This window comes from Phoxinus phoxinus (assembly GCF_949152265.1).
Source record: "Phoxinus phoxinus genome assembly, chromosome: 20".
Lineage (NCBI taxonomy): Eukaryota > Metazoa > Chordata > Actinopteri > Cypriniformes > Leuciscidae > Phoxinus > Phoxinus phoxinus.
Genome location: NC_136895.1, coordinates 27,709,883 through 27,733,314, shown reverse-complemented (window position 1 = coordinate 27,733,314; position 23,432 = coordinate 27,709,883). Strand labels below are relative to the sequence as shown.

General features: G+C 35.3%; 2 protein-coding genes across 5 annotated transcripts; one reads left to right on the top strand and one right to left on the bottom strand.

Moving 5' to 3' along the window:
- Positions 1-2,590: 2,590 nt before the first annotated feature.
- On the top strand, positions 2,591-7,142 carry LOC306988003 (uncharacterized protein). Its single transcript, XM_079592699.1, has 4 exons — positions 2,591-2,711; positions 5,670-5,990; positions 6,066-6,368; positions 6,462-7,142. Exons 1-4 carry the CDS (start codon positions 2,663-2,665, stop codon positions 6,611-6,613), a joined length of 825 nt encoding a protein of 274 aa, XP_079448825.1. The 5' UTR covers positions 2,591-2,662; the 3' UTR covers positions 6,614-7,142.
- A 1,134-nt stretch (positions 7,143-8,276) lies between these two features.
- Positions 8,277-21,328, bottom strand: LOC306987984 (uncharacterized protein). 4 transcript variants are annotated; one of them, XM_079592665.1, is made up of 10 exons: positions 20,961-21,328; positions 19,438-19,722; positions 18,473-18,754; positions 17,034-17,153; positions 16,802-16,846; positions 11,063-11,119; positions 10,578-10,619; positions 10,464-10,490; positions 9,984-10,346; positions 8,277-9,399 (listed from the first exon to the last, which is right to left on the bottom strand). In XM_079592665.1, exons 1-10 carry the CDS (start codon positions 21,004-21,006, stop codon positions 9,251-9,253), a joined length of 1,416 nt encoding a protein of 471 aa, XP_079448791.1. In that variant the 5' UTR covers positions 21,007-21,328; the 3' UTR covers positions 8,277-9,250. The 4 variants fall into 4 exon arrangements, with proteins under 4 accessions (XP_079448791.1, XP_079448792.1, XP_079448793.1 ...); XM_079592666.1 differs by having other exon boundaries at positions 10,578-10,616; XM_079592667.1 differs by having other exon boundaries at positions 17,034-17,150.
- Between the last annotated feature and the right edge of the window lie 2,104 nt (positions 21,329-23,432).

The following is a 23,432-nucleotide window of genomic DNA, read 5'->3' as shown; positions in this document are numbered from 1 at the left end:
CACACACTATGTCACTCTTGAAACCCTGTCTCAAATGCTGTGTTGTGTATGTCTGTGTGCATCTACGTTTACAAGCAGCCAATAGCCCGTTTAAAACCGGAATATTAGCAATAACCCGGTCGCGCACGGTCATGTAAACACCGGCAAAAACCCGAATATGCTCATATTCCGGTTCTTAAAAACACGAATGTGATCCCTGGGTTAATTTTCTAACACGAATATTTGGTCATGTAAACACGCATCGGCATATCCTCATCAAAAGGAACATTGATTTGTGTTCTGCGCATGTTCTATTCGCAAGGAATCTTGGTCTTTTGAGTAGCTAGAGGAACTTCTTGTAGGCCTATGCGCCGTCTGGCATACAAAAACCCGCGTGCAGTATACCGGAAGTAAACAAGAAGTAGAGGTAAACATGATGAGACCTATGGATGAGACGCAGCACAGTAGTGTCAAGTGCTGGTGGGTCAGTACCAGCACCAAAGCGCAAACAAAGGCGATCTCTATCTGCCCCAAACTATTCATTATCCACGTGCTGCTGCTGCTGTTGTTGTTGTCTTTGGATACAGGAAGAAGAATCGGAAATTACGCATATTGCGTCGGTTGTCCGTACGTCCAGACGCTAACCGTGCGTCGCCGTTTACATCGGGATGCCAATTGATTACAGGAGTAACTCTCTCTGCTCACGCATGTAAACGGGTTATTCCGAAAGTTTCAGAAACCCAAATAGTGACCTTAACCCGACCATAGCCCGAATATTGACAGTTTGTAAACGTAGTAATATTTTTTTTTTTTTTTTTTGCTCAATAACATAAGAACATTGTCACGGAATTACACACAAATACATAATAAAACAAAGAGAAAAACAACAATGATTAATGATAATATCAGATAATATGAAGGATTTTAGTAACACATTGTTCACAAAAAAAAGGACCAGCGGATGAATCTCAAACATGTTGTGGTTCATCTTGGAACTGGTTTAGAACTCTGCGATTTTTCTGAAGTCCTTATGGAGAAAATGAATGGGGAAAATTGCTGTCACTGTTGCACTCTATAGAGAGCCTAAGTCCCTCCCCTTCTGGTGGACCACCATGGGACCTTATTTTGGAAAAATATTGTATGGTAGTCAATGGCGAGAGACAACAAATGTTTTGATCTCGTTTGAATTGTGTCCTGAATTACACATATGATGTTTGTCAATATAAAAGATACATTTTAAAGTCAAGAAAGTCGCAGTTTGATGTAAAACTGTTGAGGTATAAGACTGAAAATACGTAATTACAAAGACTACAAACCCAAAAGGCAAACATGTGACGTCCTTACCTTACCTTACCATACCTTTTCTCTCAATTAATGTAACTTTACTGAAGCTAACGTCTGTCATTTTTTCTACAGGCGCATAAGAAGTTCTTTTGACATAAGAACAAAAGAAACATGTAGATTAACAACATTTCTTCTGTAATTTTCTTTAGAAAGCAAAAGGCATAGGACAGGGGTGTCCAGTCGTGGAGGGCCACTGTCCTGCAGAGTTCAGCTCCAACCCCAATTAAACACACCCGAACCAGCTAATCAAGGTCTTACTAAACTTCCAGGCAGGGGTTTAATGCAAGTTAGAGCTGAACTCTGCAGGACCGAGTTTGGACTCTCCTTGATTTATTTATTTTACTGTACTGCAGTTCCACCTGGTGACCACTTGGGGAAACAGTGGCGTTACTAAGACTTGTTCTTGCATACTGGCACCATGAAATCAAATTGACCCCAAATCAAACTGACATGTTCCAATAAAAATAAGGTGTTATTTTGGAATTTGTTGATGGTAGCTATAATAACAACAAAAATAGTATCGGTAGTTTTAGTTTAACACATTAGAAGATAAAAAGATTCACAGAAGACCTGTGTGTTTTATTGACCTGCGAGTCAAATTGAAACCTGCTGTGGTCTCATTTATTTGGATCAACAAAGAGATATGTGGTTTTGTTATGTTGAGCGGACAAATATGTTGTGCATGTGTCTATTGAATGTCCTGTGTGGTTGAACGGGCTTCTTCCTGTCCTGATAACTAACATCACAGACTGTTTTCCTGTTACACAATACAGGTTAACTGTTAAAGTAGTGAATCCATCAACAATAATAGGCTATTTAAAATGATCAGCACCATTTACCAATGATCATTTACTATTGTACAAACAAATGTAACCGTTATGAGAACTTGCAATTTAGTCACAGTTTATAATGTAAAATATAGCGAAATGTCTCTTCTTTCTATAGAAATATCAGCAAGTTTGACATATGCATTTACATATTTGGCAAACGCTTTTATCCAAAGCATTGCATTTCAAGCTACACATTTACATACTTATCAATTCTTGCTTTCCCTGGGAATCGAACCCATGACCTTGGCGTTGCAAGCGCCAATGCTCTACTGTTTGAGTTACAGGAATCAACTAATCATAACTAATCAAGAAAAATTACATATTTTTTACCAACAGCTAAATACCTAATAAGTATAGAATAAGTTAAACATATGCAAGTAGAACAAACACAATCACAGTGGGTGCATGAGCACGGGGAGGGAGGTGGAAAAGTGTTAAGGGGGTGGATTCACACTTGGTCTCATCTCAAATGTTGTTTTCTCAGAACAGACAGCCAACTGCTGATAAAAATGCTTCACGGGTTTGCTTTCTTTTGTTTGTGCTACTGGCGTCTCGTTGGTAAGTTAAAATGTGTTTTTAGCTTTTCACTTCATGCAGTTTTGTAATGGTGTAAAATGCCTACTGTTGAAAATTACTAAAGGGTTTGTATTTCCTTACAACATTTGTCTAAAGGTATTCAGCTACGTCACAGCTACCCAGCTAACAAAAAATATGCTCTAAAACTTTCCCTTAAAGTTTTCAAAATGTTATTTCTGAATGTAAATTAACATCTTAGTTGTTTTTAGCGATGCTCTTGCTTTTGGTAGTAGTTCTAGCTTTGTCCTAAATTACAATCTTATCAATCTGTGGTATTACTGGGACAGTTTAAAACCAGTGCAGTGATTTACAGTATGTGTGTATTTGAGACTTTATTTGCATTTGAGATTTGGGACAATGCTCGAAGTTGGTATGCCGTATCAGCACTTCTAGATTTTAATCTTTAGCGTACCTTTACTTTTTCTGGCGTAACGCCACTTCTCACATTTTGTCGGTGATGTGCCGAATTCTGTGACCCTAGGCGTTGTATTGAGCTAATCCAACCTGATCCCAATCCTATAATCACAACCCTACTGTCACTACAGTGCCTATATGGGTCACATAATTTGGTGGGTCATAGACCGGTACTTTGCCAATCAGAGTCAAAGCGAGGGTACCAGCACTTTTCCCCCACTTAAAGCATTGCCAGTACATAAGTACAATTTTGCCAGGAAAATAAGTAAATTTTTATTAAACTTTCCATTTATAACATCTTCCATAACTACACACTTTAAAACATCAGGTCCATTTTGCTTCCTTTGTGTAATGTTGCTTTGTATTAATTTTTTTGGTTTTGACTTCTCTTTCTGTACAATCCAAATGACTTGAATTCAAATCTTTTAACTTTTAAATTAGTGTCAAATTCATGGAAGCTTGTTTCTGCCACAGAATAAAAAAACTGGCAATTCTGAATTTATCAGAATACTGACTTCATATCTAAACTAATTATGAGAAATAAAGTCAGAATTGCGAGTAAACCTGGATGTTACATGGTCTCCGTTTTGTTTTTCTGTTACTTGGATTTTTAGGTTGTATCCCGGTTATTTTCCTGTTTTCTGTTTCTAGTGCCATTTTGTAGTCAGTCTGTAGTTTTCTTGTTTATTAGTTCCCTGACTGTTCCCAAGCGTGTCTTGTTTATCTATCACCCCTTGTGTGAATATAAACCCCAGTGTTTCCTGTGTTCTTGATCGGATCTTGTCCGTTGTTGGATGTGTTGTTGGTGTCCTCAGTTCTGCTCCTGTGATTCCTGGTTTCTGCTCCTTGTGCTTGGATTGTTGTTTGCTTAAATAAAACTGCATTTGGATCATACTCTCTGAATAAATCACAATGGCTCCAGCAGAGAAACGTCTGTTCCTCTGGCAAGGTAAGCATGCTATAAAGGAATATACAGTTCAGTTTTGTGCACTGGCTAACTGTCTGAACTGAGAGGAAACCGCTTTCAAGACCGCTTTAATTTTGGGATAAATGAGCCCCTAAATTCAACTCCTCCAGGATGAATCTACAAGCACACAAGCCCGCTACCAAGCCCAGCTAAGCCCAGTGTCCCGAGTTCAATGGCCTCAGCTCTCAAGTCCAGTGGTCTCAGCACTTCCAAGTCCGGTGGCTTCAAGTTTGGCGGTCCCAAGTCCAGTAGTTTCAGCACTTACGAGTCCATTGGTCTCAAGTTTGGCGGTCCCAAGTCCAGTAGTTTCAGCACTTACGAGTCCATTGGTCTCAAGTTTGGCGGTCCCAAGTCCAGTAGTCTCAGCACTTACGAGTCAGGTGGTCCTGAATCAGGTGGTCTCAAGTCCAGTGCTTCCAAGTCCAGTAGTCTCAAGTCTGGCAGTCCCAAGTCCAGTGGTCTCAACTCTTTCAAGTCTAGTGGTCTCAGCACTTCCAAGTCCATTGGTCTCAAGTTTGGCGGTCCCAAGTCCAGTAGTCTCAGCACTTACGAGTCAGGTGGTCCTGAATCAGGTGGTCTCAAGTCCAGTGCTTCCAAGTCCAGTAGTCTCAAGTCTGGCAGTCCCAAGTCCAGTGGTCTCAGCACTTCCAAGTCCAGTGGCCTCAAGTTTGGCGGTCCCAAGTCCAGTAGTTTCAGCACTTACGAGTCAGGTGGTCCTGAATCCGGTGGTCTCAAGTCCAGTGCTTCCAAGTCCAGTAGTCTCAAGTCTGGCAGTCCCAAGTCCAGTAGTCTCAAGTCTGGCAGTCCCAAGTCCAGTAGTCTCAAGTCTGGCAGTCCCAAGTCCAGTGGTCTCAGCACTTCCAAGTCCGGTGGCCTCAAGTTTGGCGGTCCCAAGTCCAGTAGTTTCAGCACTTACGAGTCAGGTGGTCCTGAATCCGGTGGTCTCAAGTCCGGTGCTTCCAAGTCCAGTAGTCTCAAGTCTGGCAGTCCCAAGTTCAGTGGTCTCAACTCTTTCAAGTCTAGTGGTCTCAGCTCTTCCAAGTCCAGTGGTCCCAAGTCCAGTGGTCCTGGAGGTCCTACCACTCTCACCTGTACTGCCGTTGATGGCTACCACGATCTTGTGTGTGTGACCACAGTCTTGTTTATCTATCACCCCTTGTGAATATAAACCCCAGTGTTTCCTGTGTTCTTGGTCGGATCTTGTCCGTTGTTGGATGTGTCGTTGGTGTCCTCAGTTATGCTCCTGTGATCCCTGGCTTCTGCTCCCTGCGCTTGGATTGTTGTTTGCTTAAATAAAACTGCATTTGGATGAGTTTTGATCGGAATTGCAAGCTATGAACTCACAATTGCAAGAAATAAAGTATTATAAAGATAAAGTCGCAATTAACTTTTTATTTATTTTAATTCTGTGGCTAAAACAAGCTTACATAAAAAATAGAATGACTTTTATTAATTTCAGGCATTTTAACTGAAACTAAGGATCTAACAGAAAGTTACTTTGATTGAGAAAGTGCCCTTGTATGTTACTTTGATTGAGAAAGTGCCCTTGTATGTTTCAGGTGTGTTTGGTGTTGAGGCAGAAGAAATCGAGTCGGTGTCAGTGATGGAGGGAGATTCTCTCACCCTACAGACTGGTGTGAATAAAATACAAGAAGACGATCTGGTAATGTGGATGTGCGGAGACTATTGCATCGCTAAACTCAACATATCTTCCCAAATCATCTCTGAAAATAATGACAGATTCAGAGACAGACTGAAGCTGGATAATCAGACTGGATCTCTGACCATCACGAACATCAGAACCACAGAATCTGGGCTTTATAAAGCACAGATGATTGGACATAAAGTTTCGAAGAAAACTTTCAATGTTACTGTCATCGGTGAGTACTTATTAGGTAGAGGTTCTCAAAAAAAGGAAACAAACTCTTAATTTATATTTCTCTCATGTTTTCCAGCTCATCTTCCCATTCCTGTCATCGCTAGTTACTGTCCTCAAAATCCATCATCATCATCAGGATCATCAGTGTCCAAATGTGTGCTGCTGTGTTCAGTGGTGAATGTGTGTGATGCGACTCTCTCCTGGTACAAAGGACTCAGTGTATTGTCCAGCATCAGTGTGTGTGATCTCAGCATCAGTCTCTCTCTACCTCTGGAGGTGGAATATCAGGATAAAAACACCTACAGCTGTGTGCTGAACAATCCCATCAGCAACCAGACCACACATCTGGACATCCACACACTCTGCCACACATGTGCAGGTAGCATTAAACCATCACTTCAACAGCACATCAGCAGCATACGATCAAGTAATTGTATATATTGATATTTTCTGTTGTTTTTTTCCCCTTCAGAATGTGTCTGCTGTTGTGATTCTAATAAAGCTGTGATCCAATTGGTCCTCTCTGCTCTGGTGGGCGTGGCTACTGTCGCTGTTCTGGTTTATGACATCACATCCAGAAGAGCTGAGCAGAAAAGAAGAGCTCAGAAATCAACCTCAAACTGATTTAGCCTAATATAACAAGAATTTTAAAAGAATATCAAGAATACCAAAAAAATCTCTTGTTTGTGTTTATTTTAGCATAATATTGGGAGGGGAAAGTTTTAAAAATTATATAAATGCACTCTAAAACCACATGGCATGCAGCTCATAATATTTTTACTTAATGTCCATTTCTGACACAAATTGGTCTTTTCTTTCATCTACGCTGTGCTTAGTAAACATCTTCTTGTGTGTTTGTGGTCTGGTAATGTAGGTAGCGGACCTGTTTGTGGCCTGTCAGCATGTAAGCGTTGGCGGGAAGTGTTTCGATTTGCAAACTTGTGACTTCTGAAGAACCTGCCCTTTAGTGTCAGGATATTGCCTCTTTAATGTTGTTACCCACAGTGTTCAGAAAGTGTTCTCAGTTGAGCTTCAGTGTGTTAAACCTTTGAACTTTTGGTGCACATCACACACCTTTGTTTGAATCAGGGGCGTTTGATCATCACAGGCGCACAGGCCCAACATAAATTTTAATAAAGTACCTTAAAATGTCTTGGGGGCTCTGGGAATTATTATTATTTATTTATTTTTTGCAAAAACACCAAAAACATTCACTGTAAAAAATGTGGCTGCGATTAGTTATAACAACTTAAAATTTGTTGAGATAACTTAAATATCCAACTTAACTAAACTAAAGTTAACTGAACTTAATATTTTAAGTCACTACTTTTTAAAGTTGAAACAATGTTGGATTTTAAGTTGTGATAAATAATCGCAGCAATTTTTTTTTACAGTGTTCAGTTCTGGTGACTTATTTATTAATTATTATTTTTTTAAATAATATTATGTAAGTATGTGCTGCGGATCATTTCATTAGTTCAATTTTACCTTAAATTCACAACTAGCATTTTCAAGAGCAAACTAAATAAATCAACAAATCAACTCAAAAAGCTTTCAGTGATGATGGCTAAATCAATCCACAGACGAAACGATGCCAAATTACAAGAGATATGCAAGCCTTTTTTTAACAGTTAACAAGCTAAAGTTATGGATCAAATCAGTGGCTAGTAAATTATATCTGGAAAATGGGATGTTAAGAATACAAACTCACAACTCATCATCACATCGATAAGCGTTAGTATGGTTTCTCTTCTTGCAACGTTGTGTGATGAATAATGGACTGACCCCAGGACGTCATAAGACGTTGCATATTGACGTTGCAAAGTTGAATATAGATTATGATGTCTGATAACCCTCATAATAAAAAATATATCGACCTATTTTAGGGAAATTTAAAACGGAAGACGTTTTATGTTTTTAAAGAAACCCTTAAAGGAACAGTTCATCAAAAAAAAAAAAAAAAAAAAAAATGATCCTTTAATCACCCTCAAGTTGTTCCAAACCTGAATGAGTTTCTTTCTTCTGTTGAACACAAAAGAATATATTTTGAAGCATTTTGGTAACCAGACAGTTGATGGACCCCATTGACCTCCATAGTAGGAAAAAAATGGGAGGAGTTACCAACATTCTTCAAAATATCTTCTTTCGTGCAAAATGTATTATTTGGGAATCATAACTAATTGCTGCAACATTAGTTATTATATTATTTATAATTCATTTTATACTGAGGTTCACAAAATGATTAACTGGTGTCTAACAATCACATAAAAAAACACACAAATGAAAACACACATTAGCCTTTATTTCATCACAACCCATGCATAATGTGCTCCAGTTGACAAACATTACATTTGCAATAGAACTGCAAAATACATTTTAAACACGTTTGTTGAATAAACAAGCTCTTGTAACCATTAGAACTATTTCAAACTGAAAATAGTGTAAACCTAAAACTGGACTTTTGTAGATCCATTTTTTTTATTTTTTTATTTATGAGTAAAATAAAGCCTGTGGTAAACATAACTTGACGATACTTTGACGTTTTGTTCTAATATGTAAATTACACACCCATTTTGAAGCAGTTATGTTCATTTTTAAAAATTTATCTATCAAATATTGGCTGGATTTGTGTTTATTAGTCCAGTCAACATTAGCCATTCAATCACCCATAATTTAATGTTGTTGGGGGTTTTTCAAATATATTTTTGCAGAATATGTTTTCTTATAAGCCTAAGCAAGAATATAAGCATTTTAAAATATAATATATATATATTAATTGGCATTTTTACAATAAAGTTTTATTTGTCTATACAGAGTATTAGTCTATACATTTTATACGGAGTGTATGTTTTCACAGTAAATTTACAAAGAGCATCTCAAATATCACAGTACCGTATGTAAATAAACACTGGCCTGAATATTAAAAACTCAATATGCTCACAAATATTTACACAAACGTTAATGGAAATATGCCACTCAATTTATTATATGAGATACAAAATACCCTGATACTGTTTATGTTTACAATCCAGAGATTAGCATATTGAAAATGTTAGTGTATTAAAAGCATGTCTTTAGCACTATATTTAGAAAAATATTCTCATCAAATATAGTTATCAACACATAACAAGCACCTGTTTTTGCATAGTCACATTACATGCACTTCATGAATCACTTCTTAACCACTAAAAAAATTAGTATGCGTGTGTGTAAATCCGTATAGACTACATCTGCCGACTGGCATTGTCATGTGAAACTGTGTCACCGTTCCCCACCTGACTCCTCCTCATCCTCATTGGATAACGTGTCCGTCGGCTCAACAGTATATGTACTAGTGTTGTTGGGGTCCTCTTCTGGAATCAAGGACAAATTTGTCTCATTTAGATCATCCCCACATATGTGTGTGGCAGCTGTAAGAAAACAAAGAAACACAGAAGGTAAAAAGAGAGAAAGCCGCAGAGTTCAACTGCACTGTATAGCAAATTAAATATTCATTTTAAAATAGATGTCATAAGAAAAAATGCATCATGTGACTGTAAACACAGATTTACACTATCTTAAACTGATTGCAACTGTAAAAAAGTTGCTGATTTAAATAGAAGTACAATCAACTTGAATGTTTAAGTAATTTCGACATAAATTACATTAAACCGACTTAAAGAAAATAGTTGAATCTTGTGTAACTTATAAAAAAAGATGCAAATTGCTTAACTTATTTTGATGAGTTAAAGCAACGTAAAAACTTGTGTTGTCATTTTTTACAGTGTATAATTATGATTCTAAACACAGTAACACATGCATTTAGATATGGTCCTTTTATTATTTATTAGGAGAAAAAAACTAAGAATGAAAGCTATTAAAAACACTACTATTGTGAAGTGTGGACAGAAACATATTATTATTATTATTATTACTAATAACATGATGTAATAATTGACTGCATGGGTTAAAAAAAAAAAAAAAGTGAAAATAGAGGTTGGCTTAAGTTTCTCACCACGGACGTGGACTTTGATTGTTTTGGTAAAGCGATTTGTGTTGTTGACGATCTCAAGTTTAAAATGCCCGGTGTCTTTGACTCTCATGTTCTTGATAGTGAGATTTCCAGTTTTATGATCCAGTGTCAGTCTGTCTTTAAATTTCCCACCAGGACCATCCTTCACTGTGAACCTGTGGTTCCTATTATGGCACACAGCTATGACAGTAAATAAGGTTGTGGAGTCAGAGACTCTGGAATCAGCGTATTTCCAACGAAGTAGATCATCTGCCTGTACGTCAGCAACACCAGAGTTTAGAGTGATAGTTTCTCCATGCTTCACTTTTCTTTTCTTCACTTGATCTATCACAACAGGATACATATCTGGAGAAAGAAAAAAATTCAAAACAGGAATTAAACATGTAGAGGTGGTGTACAACTAATATCTTGTTCAACAAACCTTAGGTTTCTGCAATATTGGAAATTATCATGGGATCTTACCATGAAGTGGATCATATTCTTCCTGACCTGTTCAAACAATAATCACAGGATTTAAAAAAATGATGATTACTTGTAATGGACAATGAAAGCGCACATTGTTTTAAAGTAACTTACGGTTTGGTAAATCTCTCCGCTGATAAGGCATTTCCCCATCTGCTAAAGACAAAAGATCTTAATCCGATTTGGGCCTGTTAGAGCCATAACTGCATTCATAATTGTGTAATATTTACCCTTATATCAAATTAAGTTTTTTGATAAATGTATATCTTGTGTTATGTGTACTGTATCACATGGAAAAGAAGGAAGAAGGTTTGTTGGTGCTAGACAGTCTTTTGAAAAAGGCTAGAAAAAAAGGCTGTCTTTGGAACGTGAATACGTGCAAAGTAGTTTTGAGTTGATTTCCCTTATAATGTAACAAGACAAAGAAAAAGTAAAGCTTTTCAAGACAAGTTATAGATCAATGCATCAAATCCTTTGTGCAAAACTCTTTTGGAAATAGCGAAGAAGGGAAAATGGCTGAGATTGCCATTACAGACTAATTGCAGACAGACAACACACAGAGAGATTCAGTTGGTGCTCACAGTAATTCAATATCTTACCGTTATTTGGATGGTCAACATCATCATCTCCAACAACATCATTTCCAAGAGCTGGATCTGTTTAAACAATAATTGATAGTTAACTTCTTGATTGTGGTTTCAGAGTAGTGTGTTGTTGTTTTTCATTCATGTTGTCCTCCAAGTGAAATTAATTTAGTTCACTGCTCAAAAAAACATTTTATATGAAAACATTTTTAAATAAAGATACATTTACTCAGATACAAAAAATCTGCCATGGGGTCCGAAAAATAAACTTGCATGAAAAGTTTGATCAATTTATGATAAAACAAGACATGATATCTTATGTCATTTCAGTGAGAAAATCACTTTTTGCAGTGTTGTAGGTATTGTTTACTGTTACTGTTACTGTTTAACGTTACTGTTTACTGTTACTGTTTAATGTTACTGTTTAATGTTACTGTTACTGTTTAATGTTACTGTTTAATGTTACTGTTTAATGTTACTGTTTAACGTTACTGTTTACTGTTACTGTTTACTGTTACTGTTTACTGTTACTGTTACTGTTTACTGTTTACTGTTACTGTTACTGTTACTGTTACTGTTTACTGTTACTGTTACTGTTTAATGTTACTGTTTACTGTTACTGTTTACTGTTACTGTTTAATGTTACTGTTACTGTTTAACGTTACTGTTTACTGTTACTGTTTACTGTTACAGTTTAATGTTACTGTTACGGTTTACTGTTACTGTTTACTGTTTACTGTTACTGTTACTGTTTACTGTTACTGTTACTGTTACTGTTACTGTTTAACGTTACTGTTTACTGTTACTGTTTACTGTTACAGTTTAATGTTACTGTTACTGTTTACTGTTACTGTTTACTGTTACTGTTACTGTTTACTGTTACTGTTTACTGTTACTGTTACTGTTTACTGTTACTGTTTACTGTTACTGTTTACTGTTACTGTTACTGTTTACTGTTTACTGTTACTGTTACTGTTTAATGTTACTGTTTACTGTTACTGTTTACTGTTACTGTTTAATGTTACGGTTTACTGTTACTGTTACTGTTTACTGTTTACTGTTACTGTTTACTGTTACTGTTTACTGTTCCTGTTACTGTTTACTGTTACTGTTTAATGTTACTGTTTAATGTTACTGTTTACTGTTACTGTTTACTGTTACTGTTTAATGTTACTGTTTAATGTTACTGTTACTGTTACTGTTTACTGTTACTGTTTACTGTTACTGTTACTGTTTACTGTTACTGTTTAATGTTACTGTTTAATGTTTACTGTTACTGTTTAATGTTACTGTTACTGTTTAATGTTACTGTTTAATGTTACTGTTTACTGTTACTGTTTAATGTTACTGTTTACTGTTACTGTTTACTGTTTACTGTTACTGTTTACTGTTACTGTTACTGTTTACTGTTACTGTTTACTGTTACTGTTTACTGTTACTGTTTACTGTTACTGTTTACTGTTACTGTTTACTGTTACTGTTACTGTTACTGTTACTGTTTACTGTTACTGTTTACTGTTACTGTTTACTGTTACTGTTTAATGTAACTGTTACTGTTACTGTTTAATGTTACTGTTTAATGTTACTGTTTACTGTTACTGTTTACTGTTACTGTTACTGTTACTGTTACTGTTTACTGTTACTGTTTAATGTTACTGTTTAATGTTTACTGTTACTGTTTAATGTTACTGTTACTGTTTAATGTTACTGTTTAATGTTACTGTTTACTGTTACTGTTTACTGTTTACTGTTACTGTTTACTGTTACTGTTACTGTTTACTGTTACTGTTACTGTTACTGTTTACTGTTACTGTTTACTGTTACTGTTTACTGTTACTGTTTACTGTTACTGTTACTGTTTACTGTTACTGTTACTGTTACTGTTTACTGTTACTGTTTACTGTTACTGTTTACTGTTACTGTTTAATGTAACTGTTACTGTTACTGTTTAATGTTACTGTTTAATGTTACTGTTTACTGTTACTGTTTACTGTTACTGTTACTGTTTAATGTTACTGTTACTGTTTAATGTTACTGTTACTGTTTACTGTTACTGTTACTGTTTAATGTTACTGTTTAATGTTACTGTTTACTGTTACTGTTTAATGTTACTGTTTACTGTTACTGTTTACTGTTACTGTTTACTGTTACTGTTACTGTTTACTGTTACTGTTACTGTTACTGTTTACTGTTACTGTTTACTGTTACTGTTTACTGTTACTGTTACTGTTTACTGTTACTGTTACTGTTTACTGTTTACTGTTACTGTTTACTGTTTACTGTTTACTGTTACTGTTTACTGTTACTGTTTACTGTTACTGTTTAATGTTACTGTTACTGTTACTGTTTAATGTTACTGTTTAATGTTACTGTTTACTGTTACTGTTTACTGTTACTGTTTACTGTTACTGTTACTGTTTAATGTTACTGTTACTGTTTAATGTTACTGTTACTGTTACTGTTTAATGTTACTGTTACTGTTTAATGTTACTGTTTACTGTTACTGTTACTGTTTAATGTTACTGTTTAATGTTACTGTTACTGTTTACTGTTACTGTTTACTGTTACTGTTTACTGTTACCGTTTAATGTTACTGTTTAATGTTACTGTTTAATGTTACTGTTTAATGTTTACTGTTACCGTTTAATGTTACTGTTTAATGTTACTGTTTAATGTTTACTGTTACTGTTTACTGTTACTGTTTACTGTTACTGTTTACTGTTACTGTTTACTGTTTACTGTTTACTGTTACTGTTTAATGTTACTGTTTAACGTTACTGTTTAACGTTACTGTTTACTGTTACTGTTTAATGTTACTGTTTAATGTTACTGTTTAATGTTTACTGTTACTGTTTAATGTTACTGTTTAACGTTACTGTTTAATGTTACTGTTTAATGTTACTGTTTAATGTTTACTGTTACTGTTTACTGTTACTGTTTAACGTTACTGTTTACTGTTACTGTTTAATGTTACTGTTTAATGTTTACTGTTACTGTTTACTGTTACTGTTTACTGTTACTGTTTACTGTTACTGTTTAATGTTACTGTTTAACGTTACTGTTTACTGTTACTGTTTAATGTTACTGTTTAATGTTTACTGTTACTGTTTACTGTTACTGTTTACTGTTACTGTTTACTGTTACTGTTTAATGTTACTGTTTAACGTTACTGTTTAACGTTACTGTTTACTGTTACTGTTTAATGTTACTGTTTAATGTTACTGTTTAATGTTTACTGTTACTGTTACTGTTTAATGTTACTGTTTAACGTTACTGTTTAATGTTACTGTTTAATGTTACTGTTTAATGTTTACTGTTACTGTTTACTGTTACTGTTTAACGTTACTGTTTACTGTTACTGTTTAATGTTACTGTTTAATGTTTACTGTTACTGTTTACTGTTACTGTTTACTGTTACTGTTTACTGTTACTGTTTAATGTTACTGTTTAACGTTACTGTTTACTGTTACTGTTTAATGTTACTGTTTAATGTTTACTGTTACTGTTTACTGTTACTGTTTACTGTTACTGTTTACTGTTACTGTTTAATGTTACTGTTTAACGTTACTGTTTAACGTTACTGTTTACTGTTACTGTTTAATGTTACTGTTTAATGTTACTGTTTAATGTTTACTGTTACTGTTACTGTTTAATGTTACTGTTTAACGTTACTGTTTAATGTTACTGTTTAATGTTACTGTTTAATGTTTACTGTTACTGTTTACTGTTACTGTTTAACGTTACTGTTTACTGTTACTGTTTAATGTTACTGTTTAATGTTACTGTTTAACGTTACTGTTTACTGTTACTGTTTAATGTTACTGTTTAATGTTACTGTTTAATGTTACTGTTTAATGTTACTGTTTAATGTTTACTGTTACTGTTTAATGTTACTGTTACTGTTTAATGTTACTGTTTAATGTTACTGTTTACTGTTACTGTTTACTGTTACTGTTTACTGTTACTGTTACTGTTTAATGTTACTGTTTAACGTTACTGTTTAATGTTACTGTTTAATGTTACTGTTTAATGTTTACTGTTACTGTTTACTGTTACTGTTTAACGTTACTGTTTACTGTTACTGTTTAATGTTACTGTTTAATGTTACTGTTTAACGTTACTGTTTACTGTTACTGTTTAATGTTACTGTTTAATGTTACTGTTTAATGTTACTGTTTAATGTTACTGTTTAATGTTTACTGTTTAATGTTACTGTTTAATGTTACTGTTTAATGTTACTGTTTAATGTTACTGTTTAATGTTTACTGTTACTGTTTAATGTTACTGTTACTGTTTAATGTTACTGTTTAATGTTACTGTTTACTGTTACTGTTTACTGTTACTGTTTACTGTTACTGTTACTGTTTACTGTTACTGTTACTGTTTACTGTTACCGTTTAATGTTACTGTTTAATGTTACTGTTTAATGTTACTGTTTAATGTTTACTGTTACTGTTTACTGTTACTGTTTAATGTTACTGTTTACTGTTACTGTTTACTGTTACTGTTTACTGTTACTGTTACTGTTACTGTTACTGTTTACTGTTACTGTTTACTGTTACTGTTTACTGTTACTGTTTACTGTTACCGTTTAATGTTACTGTTTAATGTTACTGTTTAATGTTACTGTTTAATGTTTACTGTTACTGTTTACTGTTACTGTTTACTGTTACTGTTTACTGTTACTGTTTAATGTTACTGTTTAACGTTACTGTTTAACGTTACTGTTTACTGTTACTGTTTAATGTTACTGTTTAATGTTACTGTTTAATGTTACTGTTTAATGTTTACTGTTACTGTTACTGTTTAATGTTACTGTTTAACGTTACTGTTTAATGTTACTGTTTAATGTTACTGTTTAATGTTTACTGTTACTGTTTACTGTTACTGTTTAACGTTACTGTTTACTGTTACTGTTTAATGTTACTGTTTAATGTTACTGTTTAATGTTTACTGTTACTGTTACTGTTTAATGTTACTGTTTAACGTTACTGTTTAATGTTACTGTTTAATGTTACTGTTTAATGTTTACTGTTACTGTTTACTGTTACTGTTTAACGTTACTGTTTACTGTTACTGTTTAATGTTACTGTTTAATGTTACTGTTTAATGTTACTGTTTAATGTTACTGTTTAATGTTTACTGTTACTGTTACTGTTTAATGTTACTGTTTAATGTTACTGTTTAATGTTACTGTTTAATGTTTACTGTTACTGTTTACTGTTACTGTTTACTGTTACTGTTTAATGTTACTGTTTAACGTTACTGTTTAACGTTACTGTTTACTGTTACTGTTTAATGTTACTGTTTAATGTTACTGTTTAATGTTACTGTTTGATGTTTACTGTTACTGTTTACTGTTACTGTTTACTGTTACTGTTTAATGTTACTGTTTAATGTTACTGTTTACTGTTACTGTTTAATGTTACTGTTTAATGTTACTGTTTAATGTTACTGTTTAATGTTTACTGTTACTGTTTACTGTTACTGTTTAATGTTTACTAGAAAATAGTTATGTGGGGATAACTATTTTATGTGGGGATTTTATGTGGGGATGATCAAAATGAGTCACAATGAGCAAATTTTCAAAAATTAGTTATTGTTCTTTTCACATTCTTTACTAAAAAAAATCTTTAAAATGATCAGCGAGGTCAATTTTGAGGAAAATCTCAAAATATCAACAGTCTAAAGACATTTATGTCTTTAAAAGAACTTGGCAGTACATACAGTTATACATATAAAGTAATATCTTACTACTGTTTAGAGGAATAGCTTCCTCCGGTTCCTCAGTAGTCTGCTCTGTTAAAATAATAAAATAATTTATACAGTGAAGCAAGTAGCATAACAATCAATTTCTACCACAATCTAGCAGATTTTTTTTTATTTTGGTTACAAAGTTTTGTGGTTACACATTTTTTTTTATTTTGGTTACAAAGTTTTGTGGTTACACATTTTTCTCATTGTATCAGCTGTATGTAACACTTACCCGTTTCTTTTGCTTTTGCAGATTTCTTGTAAAAGTAAACAGCAGCAACAGCCAGCACAGCTGCCAGCAGGAGGACACCAACACATATGCCCACTATAGCGCCAACAGACAGTCCTTCTGCTGTAATAGAGAAGGTATACGACCAGTAACTATCTAATGCATCGGTTCCCAACAGGGGGGTCGCAGCCCACAAGGGGGCCTCAGCGAGCTCTGTGGGGGGTCGCGTCATATTTTGAGCAATGAGCATTAAATAAAAGTCCTTAACTTTTTTCTGTTCAAAATGTACAAAATGTATATAATGAGCGAGTTCATCATGAATCCATTTCCAATCCGTGTTTTTATCTTATTCTGAACCACTATGGTACTCCTATAATAAGTAATATTTGGACTATTTTACACTGGTTCGGATCGCTGCCGCTGCGGAGTAGCCCAGGACCTGCGTGACTCGTCATAGACGTACACAGAGAGAAGTAGTTCCGGCTACAATGTTCTTCCGAAAGACGCATTATTCTGTTAAAGTCCGCGTGAACCGGAAGTTGCAAAGAACTTTTCTCAAGTGTTGTGACGCATTTCCGAGTGAAAGGGAATATTGAACAGAGGGCAGGGTTTTACTTCAGCGCTCCTCCTCTCCATCTCTCGCCCATAGCAGAGTAACAGTTTGAGGGAGTGGCTAAGCGTTTAAACAACCCAAGTTCTCATGCCTACGTCATCAGAAAAAAGAACCATTCCAGACCCGGAAGTAACTTTTCAGACTTTGATTAAAGATAACTTCGGCAAACAATTTTTTTCCGTTTATTAACTTGCACGGATTAATTGTTCACCACAAGACTAGTAATATCCGCTAACAAAGTAAATAGGGTCAATTTTGATTTCATGCCGACTTTAATAAACGCAAGTTTATTATCGCTCGCTATAGCGCCAAAAGCATAAAAAATAAAGCCTCACAAATAACATGCAAGTATTGAGACCCCAGACAGAAGTCATTTAGTGATAGCCTAATAACCTCTTTCTTTTTTTTTACCATTTCAAATAGGGCCAATTTACAAGCTACAACTTACGTTTTTAAACGACAAAGGGCCTACTGATGTTTTTGTTATTGTATTTTCAATATTATAGGCTATTATTTGTGCATAAACATATCTGGTTATAGTAAACATATACCATTTGTTTGAAAACAACATATTTTGTCATCCTTGCTGCAAGCTTACAAGAGCGATAATATCATTAAATGTGAAGGGGGGCCCTAAAATATTTTCTTGGGAAAAAGGGGGTCTCAGACAAAAAAAGGTTGGGAACCACTGATCTAATGTATCTAACAACACCTGTTCGTGATCTGTTGAAGCTGCGAGACTATTTAGCACCACCTTGTTTTTTGTTTTCACTTTTAAAACCAAATAGTGTATGTATACATGGTTATGTTAGCCTGGTTAAAGATATACCTGCACATGTGTGGCAGAGTGTGTGGATGTCCAGATGTGTGGTCTGGTTGCTGATGGGATTGTTCAGCACACAGCTGTAGGTGTTTTTATCCTGATATTCCACCTCCAGAGGTAGAGAGAGACTGATGCTGAGATCACACACACTGATGCTGGACAATACACTGATTCCTGCGTACCAGGAGAGAGTCACATGACTCACATTCACCACTGAACACAGTAATGAACATGATGAAGATGATGATGAAGAACAGTTTGTGCCGATGACAGGAACGGGCAGATGGGCTGGAAAACATGACAGAATAATAAAGGCAGAAGATTATTTACAGATAAATCAACCTTTATTGGTAAATCACCACGTTCATCTGGAAGGAATTAGATCTGAAAGACACCTTAAAGCAGTAGTTTGACATGTTCACAAATATATTGGCATTTGATGTGGGAAATCTATTGGCGCCACATTTTTTTTAATCAATTTTGTTGAATTTTATATAGAACTTTTTCTCTGGGTTGTAGGTGCTTTATTTAGTTTTTATTATCTAGAATTGCTTAGAAAAGTTATAAAACTGATTTAGATAAAATGTATTCTATAATAAAAGTTATTCCTTAAATTCTTAAGTTCCATCAATATTGTCTATAGCAGAAAAGAATTGACTCGTCACTCAGTTTATTAAGTGTTTATTTAACCTTTGAAATAATGCACTTATAGCAATTTGTTAAGTTAAAGCAATATGAATTACTTAACTAATTATACCTTATTTGAGTTGTAAAGTTGTCTAGAATGTTTGCTTAGTGTACAACAGTTCATGGGCCAATGACTCGAGTAACATCATAGACCTTCAATAAGTTCCTATTCCTTTGCCAAATTTTAGATAAAGTAATATTTATTTTAATGCAAACTTGTGTTAATTTCTTCACATCAAAACTTTCGATAGAGATAATAGCACTGAAAGACTTGAGCTACTCACCATAGACAGTAACATTAAAAGTCTTGTAGAAGCTCCTGCTGAAAATATTACATTTATATATTCCAGAGAAATTAGCTGTGATGTTCTTGATGGTAAGAGATACAGACTGTCGGTCCACCAGCAATCTGTCTTTAAATTGCTTAATTTCATAGTTCATTACAATGACGACATTGTCAGGTCCAAAGGTCCACACTGTCAGATCTCCGCTCGGTGTTTCATCAGTGTGTAGAGAGACTGAATCTCCCTCAGTGACTGGCACTGACTTCACGTTATCACCAAACACACCTGAAGAACAAACAGAAACGTTTATTCAGATTTGTTAGGAAAACCACAATAAACAGTAAAGGACAGAGCCTTTTTTTGGACCAGAGTCTGATATAAAACACTGTAACACACAAACAGCACAATTTCTTCAACCCAATTATGCCTGACGTACTTAAACTTGAACACAAAAGAAGATATTTCGAAGAATGTTGGTGATCGACTTCAATAGTAAAGAAATACTATGGAAGTAAATTGTCTGGTTGCCAACATTCTTCTAAATATCTTCCTTTGTGTTCAGCAGAATAAAGAAACTCACACAGGTTTGAAACAACATGAGGGCAAGTAAATGATGACAGGATGTTCATTTTTTGAGTGAAAATTTCCTTTAAAGGAACACTGGCTTTTGGAAATAGGCTCATTACATCTTGTACTAAGAGAAAATTAAAAGTTGTGATTTTCTAGGCCAATATGACTAGGAACTATCCTCTCATTCCTGCGTAATAACCAAGGAACTGCTGCCATACCAGCAGCGCAATGATATTACAAACTTAGTGAATCGTCAGGTGCCATATAGCCTATGTTTTTTTTTACTCTCAGTCACGGTAGCCATTAACTTGCATTCTATGAATCACCAAGGATCAAGGTTTTAGATTAAAAAAAAATTATAATTCTTAACATTTCTACTAAAGAATAAAAAATTAAAAGCCCGTTTTCATTTTTGGGTGAACTATCCCTTTAAGTAGACAGTCTCTGAGCACAGGCATCCGTCACTAGAAACCGCCCTCATACACAATACTGGCTAGTCCAAGCTGCAAACATTCACTATTAGAGCCTGAGGGATTTAAACTTTTAGACAGGAAGATCGGTGTAAATTGTTGATTAATTAAATTGTAAATTGATTTTGCTTTCTGGTAAACGTGTAGGCTAAATGTGTAGCGACTGAGGAGCAGATTTAACAAAATATCTGAGGCGTGGTTAGTTGTGTTGCTGTCAGAAAACATAGAGTTGCTTCTTGAGTTGTCCCCCCTGTCTTCGCTTTATGGTGAAGTGTTTGCCTTAACACATTCTTACAAAGGTCAAAAGCATATTCGTTTAATAAAACAATTAGCCTATTGGAAAAAATGCACACTTCGATTTTTTTTTTTTTTTTTTGGCCTTTCCTGCAGTGGTATTTAAGAAAAAAGTTTAATAAAGCTGTAGCCTACAGGTAACCGATTGAAACCGAAAGTGCTTTAAACAATGTTTAGCCCACAACTTACCGTCTATGTGCAGTAATACAAATAAAAACATGCATTTGCTCTCCATCTGTAGAGTTGAATAGCCTAGCCAAAAATCTGAGAGAATAACATGAAAAGTGGTCCCGTCACAGCTCAGATTGAGAACTTACTGCTGAACAGGATTAAAAATGACTTAAAAAGAGACACGAACATGATAGCGGTCTGGTACTGAAGTCCACTGGTGTCTATTCTTGACGATAGTTGTTTCCACACACACAAAAAAGAGTGATTTAAACATCCTTCGTTCCTTCGAGTAGTTCAGAGATAGGATTACACGCTTATCGATCGCACGAGAGGAATGGGACATGACCTATATCGCCATCTATCACACAACAACGGTGTTTCACTTCACTTTTATTACGGAAGTCTTCATGGCTTCATACTCATATGTGGCTTTACCCAAAGTGTCCTCATCTTGGAATCTTCTCTCAAAAGGACATTTTCCTTGGACTTGTTATGAGCAGCGACAAAGATTTTTGTATTTCTTTTCTACACAAATGCCCTTAAAACTATGAAAAGTAAAAATGCAAATGCAAGTTTTGCTATAATAAAAAATATTATTGGAAAATAAACCCTAGCTCTTTAGTTCAATTAATTAATGCATTCATTCATTTATTATTATTATTATTTCTTTATTTTAGTTTTCCTTGTAATCCATTTTTGCACCTGATCTTACTATTGTATTGCAATGATGTATTATTGTTACCTTGTTGTTTGTGCATGATATATTTTTTAAAACAAAATCTATAAAAAACAAGCTTTTTTAACAATGATTAAAAATGTCAATGAGCCATTTTTTTAATGAATAGTTCCTCCACCAGTAACTTCAATGTTATACTCTAACCATTAGATGTCGATAGAGAGCCAGAGATTCTGCAATGAACAGATTTGATAAGAATACAAATAGTCCGTTTTAAGCCTGACTTAATACAGCATGCAGTGCATGTAGAAAACTTCACTCGACACCCCCAAGGAACATCTTCAATTTCACTTTTTGTCTGTGTGTGTGTGCTGGCTTCAACAGGGACACTGCATTTCCCTCTACAGTCAGCCATATTTAAAACTTAAAATAGTAATGTCTCGCACACGTACCCAGTGTTACTTGCTTAGAGGAGCCAGCACAGGGTCAGATTGTACAGCACATTTAATCCCATCTATAATCGGACGTCCCTTATGCCTATCAGAGCCAAGTGAGTCAAGGAGTGGCCCTCCACTGGTTTTCTGAATTTCACTCTTTTTCTCTTTTCAGAACTAGAAGTGTTTGTGATCAAATGTTTACAAAAATAATAAAAGGTTATGTGTAACTTACTACTTTGAATTATATTTTAATATTTTGTCTTTATCAGCTGCCAAGAACGTTTGGAGTTGCATCTAAAAATCAATGAATATTAATCTTTATTAGTAGCTTGATACATGCACATTTTTATATATTATAAAAATATAGGCTATAGGCTATTTCACACACACATACATTCATAGCCTACATACATAATTTGACATTAATATAGAACGTATTTGTTTAGCTAACACATTAACGCAATCAGCAATCTTTCAACAGTCTTCTCTTGCTTTGGCAGCAGAGACCGTATTGTTTCGAGCTTGTAATACATATTTAAATTTATTGTAATTCTGAATGATTATCTCTTGCTCCTCCGAGGAAAAATATATCGGTAATATATTCTCATCCAGTAGGAGAGAGAAAGTCACAGTAAAGTGTCTGATGCTTAGCGACCACCAGGGGGCCTTTTTTACAATTGGGGCTTTTCCACTGCATGGTACGGCTCGGTTCGGCTCGGTACGGTTCGACTCGGCGCGGAACGGTTCGGCTCACTTCGCTTTTCCACTGCGTGGTACGACTCGACTCGGTACGGCACGGTTCGGTTCGCTTTAGCTCGGTTGCTTTTCCACTGCAGTTAGTACCGCTTCAAAGTGGGTGGGACTGATCGTTAATAGTTGTAGGTCCGGTGGTAGCCGTGTGCGGCTAAGAGCTGTGCTACTTCCGCTCCTCAGCAACCAGCGAGAGGAACGTCTGCACCTCGTCCACTGACCACGATTCAGCAAATCTTGTGTGATTTTATTTTTTTACTTTTTTTGTCAAGTAAATACTCTAAAAACAGGTGCTACCGCGTTGGCTGTTGTCTGGCTATTTAAATCTAGCGGGTTTAGTGTCTCGTGTCGCAAATACAATGACGCTGAAGTGACGATTCTGTCTGACCAATCAGTGATCTGCAGTGTTTTCACGTCACATTATAGTATCGGAACGGTACGCTTGGAACCTCAACAGAGGTGGTACTATTTAAAGCGAGCCGAAGCGAGCCGTACCGTACCGTACCGTGCAGTGGAAATGCGCCATAAGTGAGCCGTACCGAACCGAGCCGTACTGTACCATGCAGTGGAAAAGCGCCAAAGCGTGCCGAACCGTACCGTACCATGCAGTGGAAAAGCGCCAAATGG

What these genes read in the sequence shown, in the direction of transcription:
- LOC306987984 (XM_079592665.1), bottom strand. Translation starts at nt 21,006, where the DNA reads ATGGAGAGCAAATGCATGTTTTTATTTGTATTACTGCACATAGACG. An exon ending in TGTATTACTGCACATAGACG is followed by an intron (nt 19,723 to 20,960) that starts GTAAGTTGTGGG and finishes TTTGTTCTTCAG; the next exon opens with GTGTGTTTGGTGATAACGTG. An exon ending in TGCAAAAGCAAAAGAAACGG is followed by an intron (nt 16,847 to 17,033) that starts GTAAGTGTTACA and finishes TTATTTTAACAG; the next exon opens with AGCAGACTACTGAGGAACCG.
- LOC306988003 (XM_079592699.1), top strand. Translation starts at nt 2,663, where the DNA reads ATGCTTCACGGGTTTGCTTTCTTTTGTTTGTGCTACTGGCGTCTCGTT. An exon ending in TTTCAATGTTACTGTCATCG is followed by an intron (nt 5,991 to 6,065) that starts GTGAGTACTTAT and finishes CATGTTTTCCAG; the next exon opens with CTCATCTTCCCATTCCTGTC. An exon ending in ACTCTGCCACACATGTGCAG is followed by an intron (nt 6,369 to 6,461) that starts GTAGCATTAAAC and finishes TTTCCCCTTCAG; the next exon opens with AATGTGTCTGCTGTTGTGAT.